Source organism: Triticum urartu, chromosome 2A (assembly GCF_056163025.1).
Source record: "Triticum urartu cultivar PI428250 chromosome 2A, HENAU_Tu73, whole genome shotgun sequence".
Lineage (NCBI taxonomy): Eukaryota > Viridiplantae > Streptophyta > Magnoliopsida > Poales > Poaceae > Triticum > Triticum urartu.
In genome coordinates this window covers 105,651,281-105,666,359 of record NC_141874.1, presented here as the reverse complement: position 1 = coordinate 105,666,359, position 15,079 = coordinate 105,651,281, and the positions used below count along the sequence as shown (strand labels likewise).

Here is a 15,079-nt window from a genome sequence, read left to right as displayed (position 1 = left end):
CTTTCAACTGCCGAGATGGCCGGCAGCGTTGTTCAGGTAGGAGACAACCACATATGTTACAAGCAAGGGGCGTTGGTTTTTGCTGGGATTGCCCCGTTGTGCTGCATGCATCAACGGCGGCCAGCAGCTACCCATGCTGCAACCAGCAGGTCCTAGCGATGGAGATGACGGCCTCCCGGTGCTTCAATCGGTGAGTTTTTTGTTGGAACCGGACGGTGAATAGCTACATCCACATTAACAAATGCTGGAACCAAAGACCGTAAGCCATTTTTGCTGAGCGAACGTTTGATTTTTGCTACAACCGGCAGAAATTTTGCTGGAACCAGCTCTCTGTTTTGCTAGGAACGGCGTTGCAAGGTGCTGGGACGGGTTCTCTGTTTTGCTACAATCAATCATCGGGAGTTCTTCCTCATGAGTCTTTTTGCTGGAACCGGTGTTCAATTTTGCTGGAGCCGAGTAATTTTTTGCTACAATCGATCAATGCAAGTTCTTGCTGATGAGTTGTTACTTGCTCAAATCGGTGTTCAATTTTGTTGGAACCAGGTCAATTTTTGCTTCAACCGACAAATGGAGGATTTGTTGCTTTTGGAGTTTTGTGCTGAGCACGGCTATGCAAGTTGACGACCACGATGACGCCGGTGGTGCTCCAACCATGGTGGCATGGTGTATGCGCACTGGAACCGACCATGCCAGAGCTGCAATGGCTTGGCTCGCCAGCTACAGACACGACGTGCGGTGATGACGACCAAGCAGAAGGGTGGCAGGGGCGCTATGGCGGTGGTGCTGCAACGAGCAAAGGCGCAAGGGGACGGGGTGCTGCCAGGGGACGAGCAGAGGCCTACCCCCCCCCCCCCCCCCCACCCCCTCCCCAACGATCAACAATTTTAGTAGCAGCGATGAGTAATTACCAACGAGATTAGATCAATATATGTACTCGAATTCTGGCTCCGCCACTGGGTGCTGCCGCCCCTCGCCGGAGCAGACGCGCGTGGGGGGTGAGGGCAGAGATGCTCGCCAGGAACAGGAAGGAGGGGATTTCTGTTTGCATTGAGCAGGAAGGAGGGGATTCCTGTTTGCGTTGACCAACGCGAGAGAATGCGATGAGTCGGCAACAGCGACTAGGAGCGGACCGACGCGCCGGCGCGTAATACTGGCCTAAACGAAAAATGGGGACCAAAATAGACAGACAACCATGTATATGGCGTAACTGATTCATGTCCGAAAGACCGAAACTACAGCATGTGTAAAACAACTGATACTACAGCCTCCTCGAGTGCATCAACATCTGCCAGCCCCAATGATAAAAGAAATGTGCATTCCAGAATATAAATACAAAATTACATCGTGCATTGTTGAAAAAACAAAAATAGAACTTCTCCCAAGAAGAGCAAGGATGCAGGCCTAATTGATGTTTACTGAGTGAGCGAAGGATGCACGACATTGACATGATTAAACTAAGTGAAACTAGCCAATGAACTGAATAAAATGAGCAAGATGTAGAAATAAGGGGGACTAATTTAACCGAGATACTGAGGACCGTATAATTACACAAAAGATTGTTTTTTCAATAAATCAGAACTAAGGAATTATAACTTACTAGTACAAAAGAAGAAATGAAGAACTACACTGAAAAGTGAAGCAAAAATGAAAGGACTGAAAGACTGATCACAAAAATGACGGACCAAACATGATACAAAAATAATGGACTTGACAGGACTTGCAGTTTTGGTAGGTCATAGACAATGATAGGTGAAGGTTTGGAAACTGCAACAGAGGTAAACTATCCAGAATGATGCACTGAAAAGTGATGCATACACAAGGACTAAAGAACAAAAGACTGAATTACTGATCTCAAAATTGAAAATGAAGACTGGGGGAGTGAATGCAAAAGAAGATACTTAAATGACTGAACAAAATGAATATTCACGACAATTTAACTATGTCATACACATCACAAAAAAGTACTCTATTATAGCTAAACTGCTGCCTCAACAGTACTCCATTCTTCATGACTCATGATTGCAATCAGCAATTCAGGCATTTAGTTTGATCACCAACGGAGAGGGAAGTCCCAAAATAGGTGAGTTTCACCTGAACTTTGGTCATTCCTTGTACAGAAGAACCGGTGCTGGAGCATGGAACTGGCCAGCTGATTTTCGAAGTTGCGGCTCCCCCATCTATCAACAGGCAATCCTGATGCAAGTGATTCGACAATGTCAATGGGCCTCCGTACAACCAGATAGGAAAACAGGAAAAAATATTACTCCCTCCGATCAAGATAAGTAGTACTAGAGCTGCGATAATTAATTTGGATAGGAGGGAGTATAAAACTTGATTAGAATGTTAAATAGAAGTAAGATTCTGCTGACATGTTAAAAATCTGCACTAGTAACTTGGCTGAGACCAAATATCACAGAAATCACTAATCAGCATACACACATGTTCAGTGATTGAGCCTAACAAAATCAACCTGCAAAATTCACTATCCCCCATGCTAGCAGAACGACACGTACACTGAAAATTGACACTGAACAAACAAACTTGCAGACAAACACCGTCGCTTCTGACAAAAGAACACATGCCGCCACGGCGCCCTTCGACTGAATCGTTGAGCAATAACTAGTTTTCCATCACTGATAAAGGCTCTCTCATGTAAAAACAAAGACAAATCAGACGCAGGACACATGAACTGGACCAAAATTGCATAAAATGAAGTCTCTAGAATCCTTGCACGGGGAGGCAAGGACGTCAACCATCTAGGGCAAGGAGTAGATCGAATGGATGGAATCGAGGGGACGCCTCCTTGTAAGTCAAGGGGGAAGTGCAAGGGTGGTGGTGGATGCAATTGGCGCTCCGGCAGGAGAACCCCACCGGCAGCACCGTAGACAATGAAACACATACAGGGAAAGGTGGACGTGGAGGGATAAATGGACCGACGGTGACTGCTGCTTCGCTAACTCTCTCAGGGCGGACACGACGGGGTATCCCATACTGGCTTCTCCGCCATGCCCCTTCCTCCATCTTCTGCCCCCCTCCCTCTCTCTCTCACTCTCCTGATGACTATGACAGACAACAATGGCTCGCAGCAGACAACCTCCAAAAAAGGGTCGTAACCCGCAAGACCATGTTCCAGAAACCCACAACGAAGCCCAGTAACCTGACAAACACAGCCACAGCGCGCTGAGATTCATGCTCCAAATCCAACGGCCACAAAATTCGTCTGAACGCAAAATAAAAAAAATCAACTGAAAATTAGCAAAAATGTAATACTAGAATACAACGACATAAGCAACTATCACAGATTTAGAACTGAGCAAAAAAGAAAGGAGGAAATGGTATCACAAGGCAACAGCTGTAAACAATTCAAAGGCCAATCTGCTGCACTAATTCATTCTGGAAGACTAAAACAATGGCACCACATGTAACAATACCAACATGCTTTACCTGACACCATTATGATTGCTAAAAACTATGTCCTCATACACAAAAACTATAACAGAATCTAAAGGTGCAGAACGAAACGTGTCAGTTGTAGTCTCTGCATAAAGCAATAGATGGTAGAAAACCACTAATATGCAGTGAGAAAAAGACAAAAATAAGCTTGAGTACCTCAACAAAGTTCTGTGAGAAGATTAATCTGAGCTTAATTCTGGGCTTCAAACTCCTGCTTGCTCATGAATATTGCAACTGGCTCACCAGGGGAAGGCGGATTCTTGTCCAGCACAGAAGCATGCTTTCCAGCTTTGGCACGAGCAGCTCCATCAAATACCGGCAGGACCTCAACATGCTCAAGACCCAACTGCCTTCTGATCAGCTCCAGGTTCTCTTCAAGCACATTTATTTCACCAAAAGGAAGCTTCAAATTTAGAGCCTGGGGACCAACATTCCTTGCTTCATCTTTCTTGAACCTGATGAAAGGCATGCAGAGCTTCTGGACTTGTTTGAAGTTTGTTTCGCGATCGATGAAGCAATTCCTCAATGCTTCGTTAATCTCCTCGTCGGGGGCAAAGGACCGTGCTTGGCTATCAAAATTTGACTGAAGCACCCTTAAACATTGCTCTTTCCATCCATCATAGTGCTCGTTGACGTATATCAGACCAACAGTGAGCTTGTTTTCTGCTGAGGGAGGAGGTGCAGCTCCCTTCTTGGGTTTCTTGGAACCAGACTCTTGCTTCTGAAGCAACTTCCTCATTAAAACAATGGAGTCCTGTAAATATTTGTTCGCACTTCTTAGTGTAGGATCCGGGGTGCCTGCAACTGGCCAGCCAGCTTTTATTGCAAAACCTTCCTTCTTCAGGATCTTTTGCCACACATGCTCAGCATAGTGGGGACAGATCGGGGTGATAAGCCTGGTCTGGACATCCATAAACCGCCCCAACAACTCACGGTTCATGCCCGCCGCTCCGCAAGAGAGTCTGTACTCATCTCTAGCCAATTGCAGGTCATAGAAACCAGACTTCAGGGCATCTCTGAACATGAAGGCGTTGTAGCTCTTCTCAGTTTCTTTTACAGCAATGTTGATCTCATTAGCAAACACATGGTCAGCATACGTAGAAGGAGGACCGCCTCTCAGAGAAGATTCAGCAGCTATAACTTCTTCCATCCAAGTGATTTCCTTTGTAAGCCTCAAAATAGCAGCATTTGCAGTTTCAAAAACAAAGTTTGCATCGTCCATACCATCGCCAGCATCAGCAAGGGCAAACCTAGTGGCATCCGAAGAGAAATCTTCAATAGCCTCCCGAAGAGTTCGGAAGTTCCCTGTGGACTTGGACATCTTCTCAGAGTTAAGCATAAGATGCCCATTGCAACGAAAACCACGAGGCCAATGATGCTCTGGAAGAAGTGCTGTATGATTGTAGATGCTGAATGTCAGATGGTTCTGGATAAGGTCCTTGCCAGATACCCGAATATCAAAGGGGTACCAATACTTGAACTCTTGCTTCATTTTGCTCAAGAGGGCAGGAGAGATGTTGCTATTGGGTGCCGGACCATCACAGAACACATATTCCCATACTTCATCTGTCATTTCTTCAGGCTTGATAGAAGATATTTCTTGTCCATACATGTTACCATTTTGTAGATGATGAGCAATGGTGTAATAAGCCATGTACAGGGTTGAATCTGAGAGAGATTCTACCAGGAACTGCTCATCCCATGGAATGCGAGTACCTAGGCCAAAAGAGCGTGAACATGCCCACTGGTTCAGCCAGCCCAACGTGTGTTCAAATCCGTTACGGGTTTCAGCTGAGAATGTATTCATATTTTCCAAACATTTGACTGCCTTCTGCTTCCATTCAGCTTCTCCATAAGTTATGTACCACTGATCTGTAAGAGCAACGACACACTCATCACCGGACCTTGACATAACTTTCTTCTCAGGCTCACTGTACAACACAGCAGAGCCTTCTCCAAGAAGCTTGTTCTTTATCAGTGGCTTCGCTTCTTGAACCTTTCTACCATTAAACTCCCCTGCAATCATCACTCCATCTGTAAATCCTTTAAGGTATGTCATCCTTTTTGCTTCAGCAAGCTTCTCCTTGTCATTCTGGCTCTTAATCTTAAGATCAAGGCACACCTTCTCAGCTGACTTATCCCCAAACTCAGGTATGTTGATTATTGGTATGACATTAAATGGAAGAACCCACTCATCTTGGACCCCATACTTCTGTCTCAAAGCAGGCTTTGTGATTAAATCTTGCAATGCCATGTAATCATCTGGCGAATCACTTGGCACACTAGTCACAATGCCAGTACCTTTATCTGTCAAGATAGTGAGCATGGGAAGTGCATATATGATATCATTGAATGAAAGAGGAGACTTCAATGGCAACCCAATCAAATCATTGCCAGTAAGCTCAGCTAAGCAGGTAGGCTTTTCCGGGACCCTGGATAGATGCTGATACGCAAGATTAAGTGCTGACCTTGCTGTCACAATGAAGACATCAGTTTCATTGATCTCAAAAGCCCCATAATTCCCATCAGGCAATACCCAACAGTTTGTTTGCCCATACATTGTCTCAGGTCTTAATGTAGCAGCTGCCAGATAAACATTCTTTCCTTCCAAGGCCTTCAACTTAGGAGGAAAAGGTGGGATCACCATCATTTTAATCAACACATATTCTTGTGGCTGCACACCTTCACCTGATGCCCTATCATGATCAGCACAAGGTTGGCCATCCAATGGAGAGTAGATCGTGTACCTCATATCCTTAACAACTTTGCCCATTTTCTTCAGCTTTCTCATCTGCCAGCGAACAAAAGCATCATAGAAAGGATTCATATCAGTGGTTATGAATGAGCGCCTCCAATCACAACCCAGACCAAAAGCCTTAAGATCTTCCTTTGCCAGCGGAGGGAAGTAGGTTAACCAGTGAGACGGATCCTGAAATTTGGCGATTTCTTCATTAGACAGACCAAAGCCCCTCATGATCTCCCACTGGAACTTCTGCATGCCAGTCTTTGCAGCAGCCTTAGATTTCTTACTCTTAAATTTATCTGGGGCAACAGCAGCAGCCTGGTCAGCCTGGCTATCATCTGCCACTTCAGCACTTGAATCATCCTCTGCAGCAGGAAACACAGGAGGGTTTCCATACTGTTGAATCTCCCTAGCAAGCTTATCAGCTGAGGCCTTGATGGGCATCCCAGTACAATGAAAACCAAACGGCAAAAGGACATTTGAGCCGCGGAGTCTGTGGTATGCAGCACCGAACTCAAGCTTGGACAATGAGAAGGCGTGACCCAAATGTAGCAATCCATTCATGTAAGGGTATGGAAAATTGCCAAAGAATTTTTCACCAGGGCCAGGAAGTCCATTGCCAGGTTCAGCCTCAAAAACCTTGCTCTCCTCCCAACATGTTTGAGCTTCTGATTGGATCTTGAGCAAAAGGTCTCTACGTGCATGACTCTTGGCTCCATCAGTATTTGATGACATTTTCCTGCGATAAACAAAAAAAAGGTGTCAAAAGGGCAAGCATCTGGATTTAATGTAACTCAATTCAGGAATATATTCATATATATTAGATACATCAATGAGACATTTTTCTGAACGAATTTTAGTAGTGCAATCTCCTTGAATATCTCGTTTCAAAATATCCTAACAAACTCATGGATATGAAAGCCATGCGATGAAGCTAATTATGTAACAGAATCATAAGAAACCGTAAGCAAACATCATCAAGACATCAAACAAAATTAGCCTTCTAACAAGCTAATTATGGAGGTCAAGTAAGCTGGTGTTATGTTGCATAGTTGTCTAACAATGTAATGTTTCTTCTGACACTGATGCTTGTGTAGGTTGGTATATTTGATGCAAGAAACGGCACAAGAAAAAGAAGATATATGCTAATGGAGATGGCTGGAGGGAACTAAGTATCTTGAGCTCAAGTTGATTCACGTGGATGAAAGTTAGCATATGATACAGTCACAGTACTGACAGTTTGTGGGTTAGTTTAATTAATTTGCTTTTGTGCGTTTGGTACAGTCCTTTGTCATCTTGGACAATGCTTGCTAACTAAATTCACTTTCTGCAGATAACATTTCTGGAGACAATATGTAAAGATCGAAACATGATCGAAGGAATGTAAGCCTACAAATTGAGCAAAGTCCTGACCAGCTAGAAACCGAAAGTCCCTCGAAATTTTCCCTGTAGTACTAGAAAGATAGCACTCATGACCTTGTTTCTGTGTACAAAGTTTGTAGGCCGGATTATGAAGCTGGATTGCAGGCCCGGGAACAGAAGCTACGCATCACTTGGGCCAATTACGACCCCACGAACTAGAAGAAAGCCGCCAGATTTTACAAAACATAAGAATCAGCGTCGATCTGCCTGCCCCAGAGCTACGAATCTGTAGCCGCGGCGGCGCCGTTCTACTGTCGTAGTAGCAATCAATCGCGCGGGTGGACGGGAGACGGCGATGGGATGAGTACCTGAGGGCGGCGCGCGAGGCAGGGAGCCGCAGCAGCCTCAGGGCGGGGAGCGAGCCGGGAGCCAGCAGAAAGCGACGGCGACGGCGACGGGGGAGGCTGCGGGTGGAGCGGGCTAGGGTTTATCCGCACACGGTCACGTGGGCCTTGATTGGCGACTTGGCGTGCACGAACCAGGACCAACAGACTGGAACGGGCTGCCCAAGGAACTTGATTCTTTTTTTCCTTTTTTCTTTTATTTTTTGCGTCGACGAACTTGATTTCACGACGTTGGTTGGACATTACGAATTACGATCTCTCCCTTTTTTTTACCCCCTAAAGAAATCTCTTAGTTTGTCTAAAAAAATCTCTTAAGATAAATTCTTACGATCTCTCCTTTTTTTTACCCCCTAAAGAAATCTCTTAGTTTTTCTAAAAAAAATCTCTTAAGATAAATTCTAGGTCGCTGCCAAGCGGACCGAGGACACCACCGGTTGATCTCCACATTGCATCCCATTCCATTCCATCATCCATGCCAGCCCCGTGCATAGACACCTCAACACCAAGTATCTTGCGGTTGCGCTTGACGCCCACATCCAAGCTGCTGCACTCAATTTCATCAGCAACGGCCATAGACGACAGAATAGATAGGGCAGCTGGCGTCGTGCCGCGAAGCACGGTGAAGGAATGCCTAGCTGCCGCCCGTCACGGGCAGTGCTACCATGACCGGGCCATCTCGCCACGATGGGCCGCAATGAACCGAATGCGCTTCACTCGTTTGATCGAATGCCATGTAAACATAGACAAATGTTTCTACCTCCTTGAGAGTTGTGGACAAGACGAAAAGAAAAAGGGCAGAGAGACATAAGTGCACAAGCCAACTGTCGGGCCTTGCGCCTAGCTCAACAACGTGTATAGATTAAACCATCGACGCACACCTTAACATCCTCGACGGTACTAACTGACCACCAAAATGGAAGAGAAAAAAAGTGAAAGAAAGAGAGATGTGGCCTAATCAAACCCCTCTCTCTTCCCTAGGATCTTGACGAACGGTTCAGATCGACTAAAGAAAAGGGGTCGATCCGTGGGAACTCACAAGTGACCAATGAGCAGCCTCTCCACTCACGGCATCTAATCCACACACGAGATACCTTGTTCCACTCCACCACCCGCCCTCTCGCATTCGAAATTTTAGTTTCGCTCTGCCTCCCGCCCTCTCACGTCCGAAATATCCAGTTTCGCATCGTCTCTCGCCAACTTGCTTCGAAAATATCCTCTTTTCGCACCGTCTCCCGCCCTCCGGTTTTGAAATATCCTCTTTTCGCTCCGCCTCCGGCCCTCCGGTTTGAAAATATCCAATTCTATGATTTCCCTCAAAAAACAAAAAAGACCGATTTTGTGCCCGTTTTTAGAGCATCTTCAACGGCAGCCTCAAATTCGAGGGCAGCAAAAGTGAGTTTTAGGCCATCGAATTTTTTCTTTTCCGACGGCAGCCCTAAAATAGGGTACCACTACTCCAATAGATATTGTAATTCTAAAAAAAGACAGATGCTGTAAAATTATGCACCCAACCATATGTATTGAAATAAAAAATATGAACTACTATGAATAGACTTTAAACTTTACAAAATCACCACATATCAAATTGAAATTCAAATCATCAAATTTAACTTCAAAACCACATTGCCTATCATAAGGCCTTCTTCATTGCCTAGTGGTGAGCTGCATTGATGTAAGACTTTCTTTATTTTTGACTTCTCAAAACCCCAATCATATTCTTTTCCCCCCTTAAGTGTGAGGCACAGACTTGCGCTCAACTCTACATAAATATTTGAGGGATTGATTAAAGAAGGCAGACGATATTACTATTGTACCTGGTTTGCCTTGGGTTGGTGTTTTTGAAGCGATCACTAATCCATGATTTCTTTTGTCTATGACAGACACTGGTTTGTTCCTAATATAATATTGGCATTCTCATTAAACTTTTGGGAATTAAAATTTAGACTTCATAAAAATATTTCTCTTTCTTGACCTCCATGGCGATGGAACTAAGAGTAATGCATGTATCCATGCTAGCTAACTTTTGCAAGTCTGCACGAATGAGCAAGATTTTGGACTTCGGGTTTCAGTATTTGTCTTAGAGTTAGCACCAATGATCTTAGGTAGTCAACCTTCTTACTCGAGAACGAGCAAGATTTAATACCAGTGGAACGGCTGACAGTGCCGTGCTCCCGGGGGTGGCACACTCAAGGGGGGCCCGCCTCAGTGCATACGTGGGGCCAGGACAAGAGAGAAGTGAAGGAAATATGCCCTAGAGGCAATAATAAAGTTATTATTTATTTCCTTATATCATGATAAAAGTTTATTATTCATGCTAGAATTGTATTAACCGGAAACATAATACATGTGTGAATACATAGACAAACAGAGTGTCACTAGTATGCCTCTACTTGACTAGCTCGTTAATCAAAGATGGTTATGTTTCCTAACCATGGACAAAGAGTTGTCATTTAATTAACGGGATCACATCATTAGTTGAATGATCTGATTGACATGACCCATTCCATTAGCTTAGCACCCGATCGTTTAGTATGTTGCTATTGCTTTCTTCATGACTTATACATGTTCCTATGACTATGAGATTATGTAACTCCCGTGTGCCGGAGGAACACTTTGTGTGCTACTAAACGTCACAACGTAACTGGGTGATTATAAAGGTGCTCTACAGGTGTCTCCAAAGGTACATGTTGGGTTGACGTATTTCGAGATTAGGATTTGTCACTCCGATCGTCGGAGAGGTATCTCTGGGCCCTCTTGGTAATGCACATCACTTAAGCCTTGCAAGCATTGCAACTAATGAGTTAGTTGCGGGATGATGTGTTACGGAACGAGTAAAGGGACTTGCCGGTAACGAGATTGAACTAGGTATTGGATACCGACGATCGAATCTCGGGCAAGTAACATACCGATGACAAAGGGAACAACGTATGTTGTTATGCGGTCTGACCGATAAAAGATCTTCGTAGAATATGTAGGAACCAATATGGGCATCCAGGTCCCGCTATTGGTTATTGACCAGAGACATGTCTCGGTCATGTCTACATTGTTCTCGAACCCGTAGGGTCCGCACGCTTAAGGTTTCGATGACAGTTATATTATGAGTTTATACGTTTTGATGTACCGAAGGTTGTTCGGAGTCCCGGATGAGATCACGGACATGACGAGGAGTCTCGAAATGGTCAAGACATAATGATTGATATATTGGAAGCCTATGTTTGGATGTCGGAAGTGTTCCGGGTGAAATCGGGATTTTACCAAAAAACCGGGAGGTTACCGGAACCCCCCGGGAGGTACATGGGCCTTAATGGGCCATAGTGGAAGAAGAGGAGAGGCGGCCAGGGCTGGGCCGCGCGCCCCTCCCCCCTAGTCCGAATAGGACAAGGAGAGAGGGGGCCGGCGCCCCCCTCCTCTCTCTCTCTGTTCCCACCTCGCGAATCCTATTCCAACTAGGATTGGGGAAGAAGTCCTACTCCCGGAGGGAGTAGGACTCCTCCTGGCGCGCCCTATGATGGTCGTCCGGCCTCCCCCTCTTGAACCTTTATATACGGAGGCAGGGGCACCCCTAGAGAAACAAGTTGATCCACATGATCATATTCTTAGCCGTGTGCGGTGCCCCCTTCCACCATAGTCCTCGATAATATTGTAGCGGTGCTTAGGCGAAGCCCTGCGACAGTAGTACATCAAGATCGTCACCACGCCGTCGTGCTGACGGAACTCTTCCCCGACACTTTCCTGGATCGGAGTCCGGGGATCGTCATTGAGCTGAACGTGTGCTAGAACTCGGAGGTGCCGTAGTTTCGGTGCTTGATCGGTCGGGCCGTGGAGACGTACGACTACATCAACCAAACGCTTCCGTTGTCGATCTACAAGGGTACGTAGATCACTCTCCCCTCTCGTTGCTATGCATCACCATGATCTTGCGTGTGTGTAGGAAATTTTTTGAAATTACTACGTTCCCCATCAAGAAGCCATAAGGAAGCGCCAGAGACCTTCGTGCCCTCCAAGGCAAGGGAGGCGGCGCCCCATATCACATTTGTAATCGTGTAAACCCTAGACCTCCCCGCATAAAGGGAGGTTGGGCAACCCTCTAGGGCATCTTATCTCAGATGAGAACTCTCGGTAGCAATCTCATACACCATTGTAACCCCTCGCACGAGGTATCCTCCACCATGAATAACAAAAGCAAGCAGGATGTAGGGTATTACTCTACGGAGGCCTGAACCTGGATAAACCCCCTGTGCGACCTCCAATCTAAGACTTCCACTACAAGGATTCCGGTCTATTGCAACAAAAATTATTGCTACAACTATCTTTTGTTGCAATAAAAAGCTATATTACCACAAAATTCCAATTTGTGGTAATAGGCTCTACATATTGCCACAATTTTGTTTCGTCGCGCTAAGTACTCATTTTGTTGCAATAGAAGCCATGTATTGCCACAAGATGCACCGGCGTTGTAATATGGTAGTGATATTGCGACAGTTCCGTCCCGTTGCGTGACTTGATCATCTTGTTGCAATAAAGGCTAGGTATTGCAACAAAGTACATCTTTGTGGTAATATTTAGACATATATTGCAACAATTCTAACATGTGGCGCTAGTCATAGATATTGTTGCAAAAAACATGGCTTCATATTGCAACAAAGCATGTATTGGTTGTAATAGGATGACTTTTTGCCTCACCTTCGTTGTGTTGCAATAACTATTACATATCTTCTATATCTAAATAGGGGCACCCCACTAGGTGATTTTCCTGCCTTCTCATGAAGCCACGTCACTCTAATTGTTATAGCCGTTGATTCAGTAAAGCTGAGGAGTGTGGAGCCGTCCGATTAAAAGTTAAGCAAATTACGAAGAGATGCCACCGCTAAGTGAATATACCGGTTCGTTCTTTCCGGCCTTACCGCTCACCCACCGTAGCGATCGATGCTAAGCCTCCAACTCAGTTTTTTACTTGAGCTTTACACGTACACTTAATCAAACTGGACACTAAAAAGCCCAATAGGTAAGGTCCATCGTTTCCCTTCCATTGGCGATGCCATGACCCCACGCATTTATCATCTCCCTAATTAACAGATAGTAACTCCTTGGCGTTTGGCCTCTCGAATCGAACCGGCGCGATCGCTAATTAACTCCTCGGTCAATTGATTGCCCATCAATCTCTCCATCTCTATACAAGTATTCTACGACTAGCCGGCTGTCTGTGGAAGACGCTGCCTCCGCCGCACAGCCATCACCTGGGGCGTCGCCCTCATCTCCTACCCGATCGTGGTTGGTGACTCCCCGTTCCACAAGACTCCGACGGAGGTAGTAGCAGTGGTGTGTGGCGGCGTTCGGTAGGGCATGTTCAGGCGTCGACACTGGTGGCCACGATGTCGCATATGTGACGTCTAGATCATGCAGAAGGAGGCGGCGAAGATGCGCATAGGGGTGATCGAGTGGATCAGCGCCACCTCATCACAAGGTAATCGCCATCGTTTGTCGCGACTGAAAATCTTTGTCTGATTGATATTCTTGGTCTACAGTTCATCTCTATCTCCCTCTCTTCTATGAATCGGCAGATGCCTTCAGATCTTCGCTATCCGATGGCCATGACTCCGCATCCGACCTCGCCAGCCCTCGCGATCACCAGAATCGACGTCAAGGAGCTGTGATGACCCCCTGCCATTCTTCTTCAAATTTTGTGTGGTGTTGTAAAATCATGATCATATACAATTTCAGAAGGTCAGAGATCCCGTAATTGTTTTTTCTAAAGAACATGTGTTCAAAATTTTCGCTTTGGACATGGAAAAAAGTGCATGGTCTAAATCATGTTCATCTTTTTTTTGCGAGTTAAACCATGTCTATCTTGATAGCAGGCTATCCAAAGTATTGCGTGTTTTAAACCATGTTGACATATTGCAGGTTATCCAATGGACATGGCAGTACAATAGGGGATCCGACACATGGCTCACACGAGTATCATAGTTTGCATTTGTTTGAGGGCATGTTCATCTTGATCTCTTCTGGATTGAACAAGAAAAGAAAAAAAATACATTGACATTCAACAGTCTACGGTTGTTAATTTATCTGATGTAAGATTATTTGTTTTAAGATTTTTACATTATTGATTCTCAAGTCACCGGGCCAGGTAATCGCAGGTTATGATGTTATTTTTCATTAACATTAATGTTTCAGTTCATGTGAATAATTTTTTCACTTTGGAGATATTTGGGAGAAGTATGCAAAATATGTTTTTTTATCATGATTGCACAATCTGCATCCAAAAACTATTGCATCAAATTCAATTTATATATCTTACAAAAAGTAGTACCATAGCGTATGTATTTAATAAAAATTACACTGAAACAACTAATAACTTCTGACTGGCCCTGTTGCCATCTTCTCATATGTAAACATTGTCTGTTTAGATAGTTTGGCATGCTAACGTACCATGACATTGTTCAAACATTTTGCTATATTACCGGTAAGAAAAACACAACAAGTTCCCGCAGCAACGCGCAGGGTATCACCTAGTTGCAACAAATTCAGCATCCATGGTAATACGTACAACATGATGCAACAATCCTCTAGTGTTGCCAAAAAGGAGCAGGATATTGCAACGATATTCTCTACAGTGCTCCTGATTTTTTCCTTTATTTATTATACTATTTCTCAGGATCTCATGAAAGGGGCGTACTAGTTTATAGAGGTATTAACACATTAGGTATCACAACTTGCACCTAAGTTGCATTTTAGTCACATATCTTGCAAACTGGACATCGGTGGCACCACAACTTGGAGGAACGCTAGCTTACGCGCGTTCGAAGCGTTCCACACTCGCAGAAGCCCTTCACTTTAGGGTTTATTGCACCACCAGGGTCTCCTCCACTCGCCCTACTGACCTCCTCCGGTAGCAGGGGTGGACCCAGGGCCCAGGCTGCTACAGTGCCTCTACAGTGCGCAATTTGCTGCAATCAATGAAGTAATTCATCACCACGCCCCAGGCCCAGGCCACCCCCCCCGGCCTGGGTCTTGGATCCGCCACTGTCCGGTAGTAACGTCGTCCTCGACATCAAAAAGACGGCAAGCTCAGTGCCCTTCTCACAAAGGTGAGTCGTGAGCACTGAGCAACAAA

At 45.1% G+C, this 15,079-nt stretch overlaps 1 protein-coding gene and 1 long non-coding RNA gene across 2 annotated transcripts; one reads left to right on the top strand and one right to left on the bottom strand.

The window, feature by feature from the left end:
• Nucleotides 1-1,823: 1,823 nt before the first annotated feature.
• On the bottom strand, nucleotides 1,824-8,105 carry LOC125536053 (leucine--tRNA ligase, cytoplasmic). The gene is made up of 3 exons (XM_048699146.2): nucleotides 7,927-8,105; nucleotides 3,610-6,935; nucleotides 1,824-2,193 (listed from the first exon to the last, which is right to left on the bottom strand). The coding sequence occupies exon 2, from the start codon at nucleotides 6,929-6,931 to the stop codon at nucleotides 3,644-3,646; it is 3,288 nt and encodes a 1,095-aa protein (XP_048555103.2). The 5' UTR covers nucleotides 6,932-6,935; nucleotides 7,927-8,105; the 3' UTR covers nucleotides 1,824-2,193; nucleotides 3,610-3,643.
• Nucleotides 8,106-13,102: 4,997 nt separating this feature from the next.
• On the top strand, nucleotides 13,103-14,079 carry LOC147984118 (uncharacterized). The gene is made up of 3 exons (XR_015615033.1): nucleotides 13,103-13,426; nucleotides 13,524-13,686; nucleotides 13,867-14,079. It is a non-coding gene; the product is annotated as an uncharacterized LOC147984118 (long non-coding RNA).
• The last annotated feature ends 1,000 nt before the right edge of the window (nucleotides 14,080-15,079 follow it).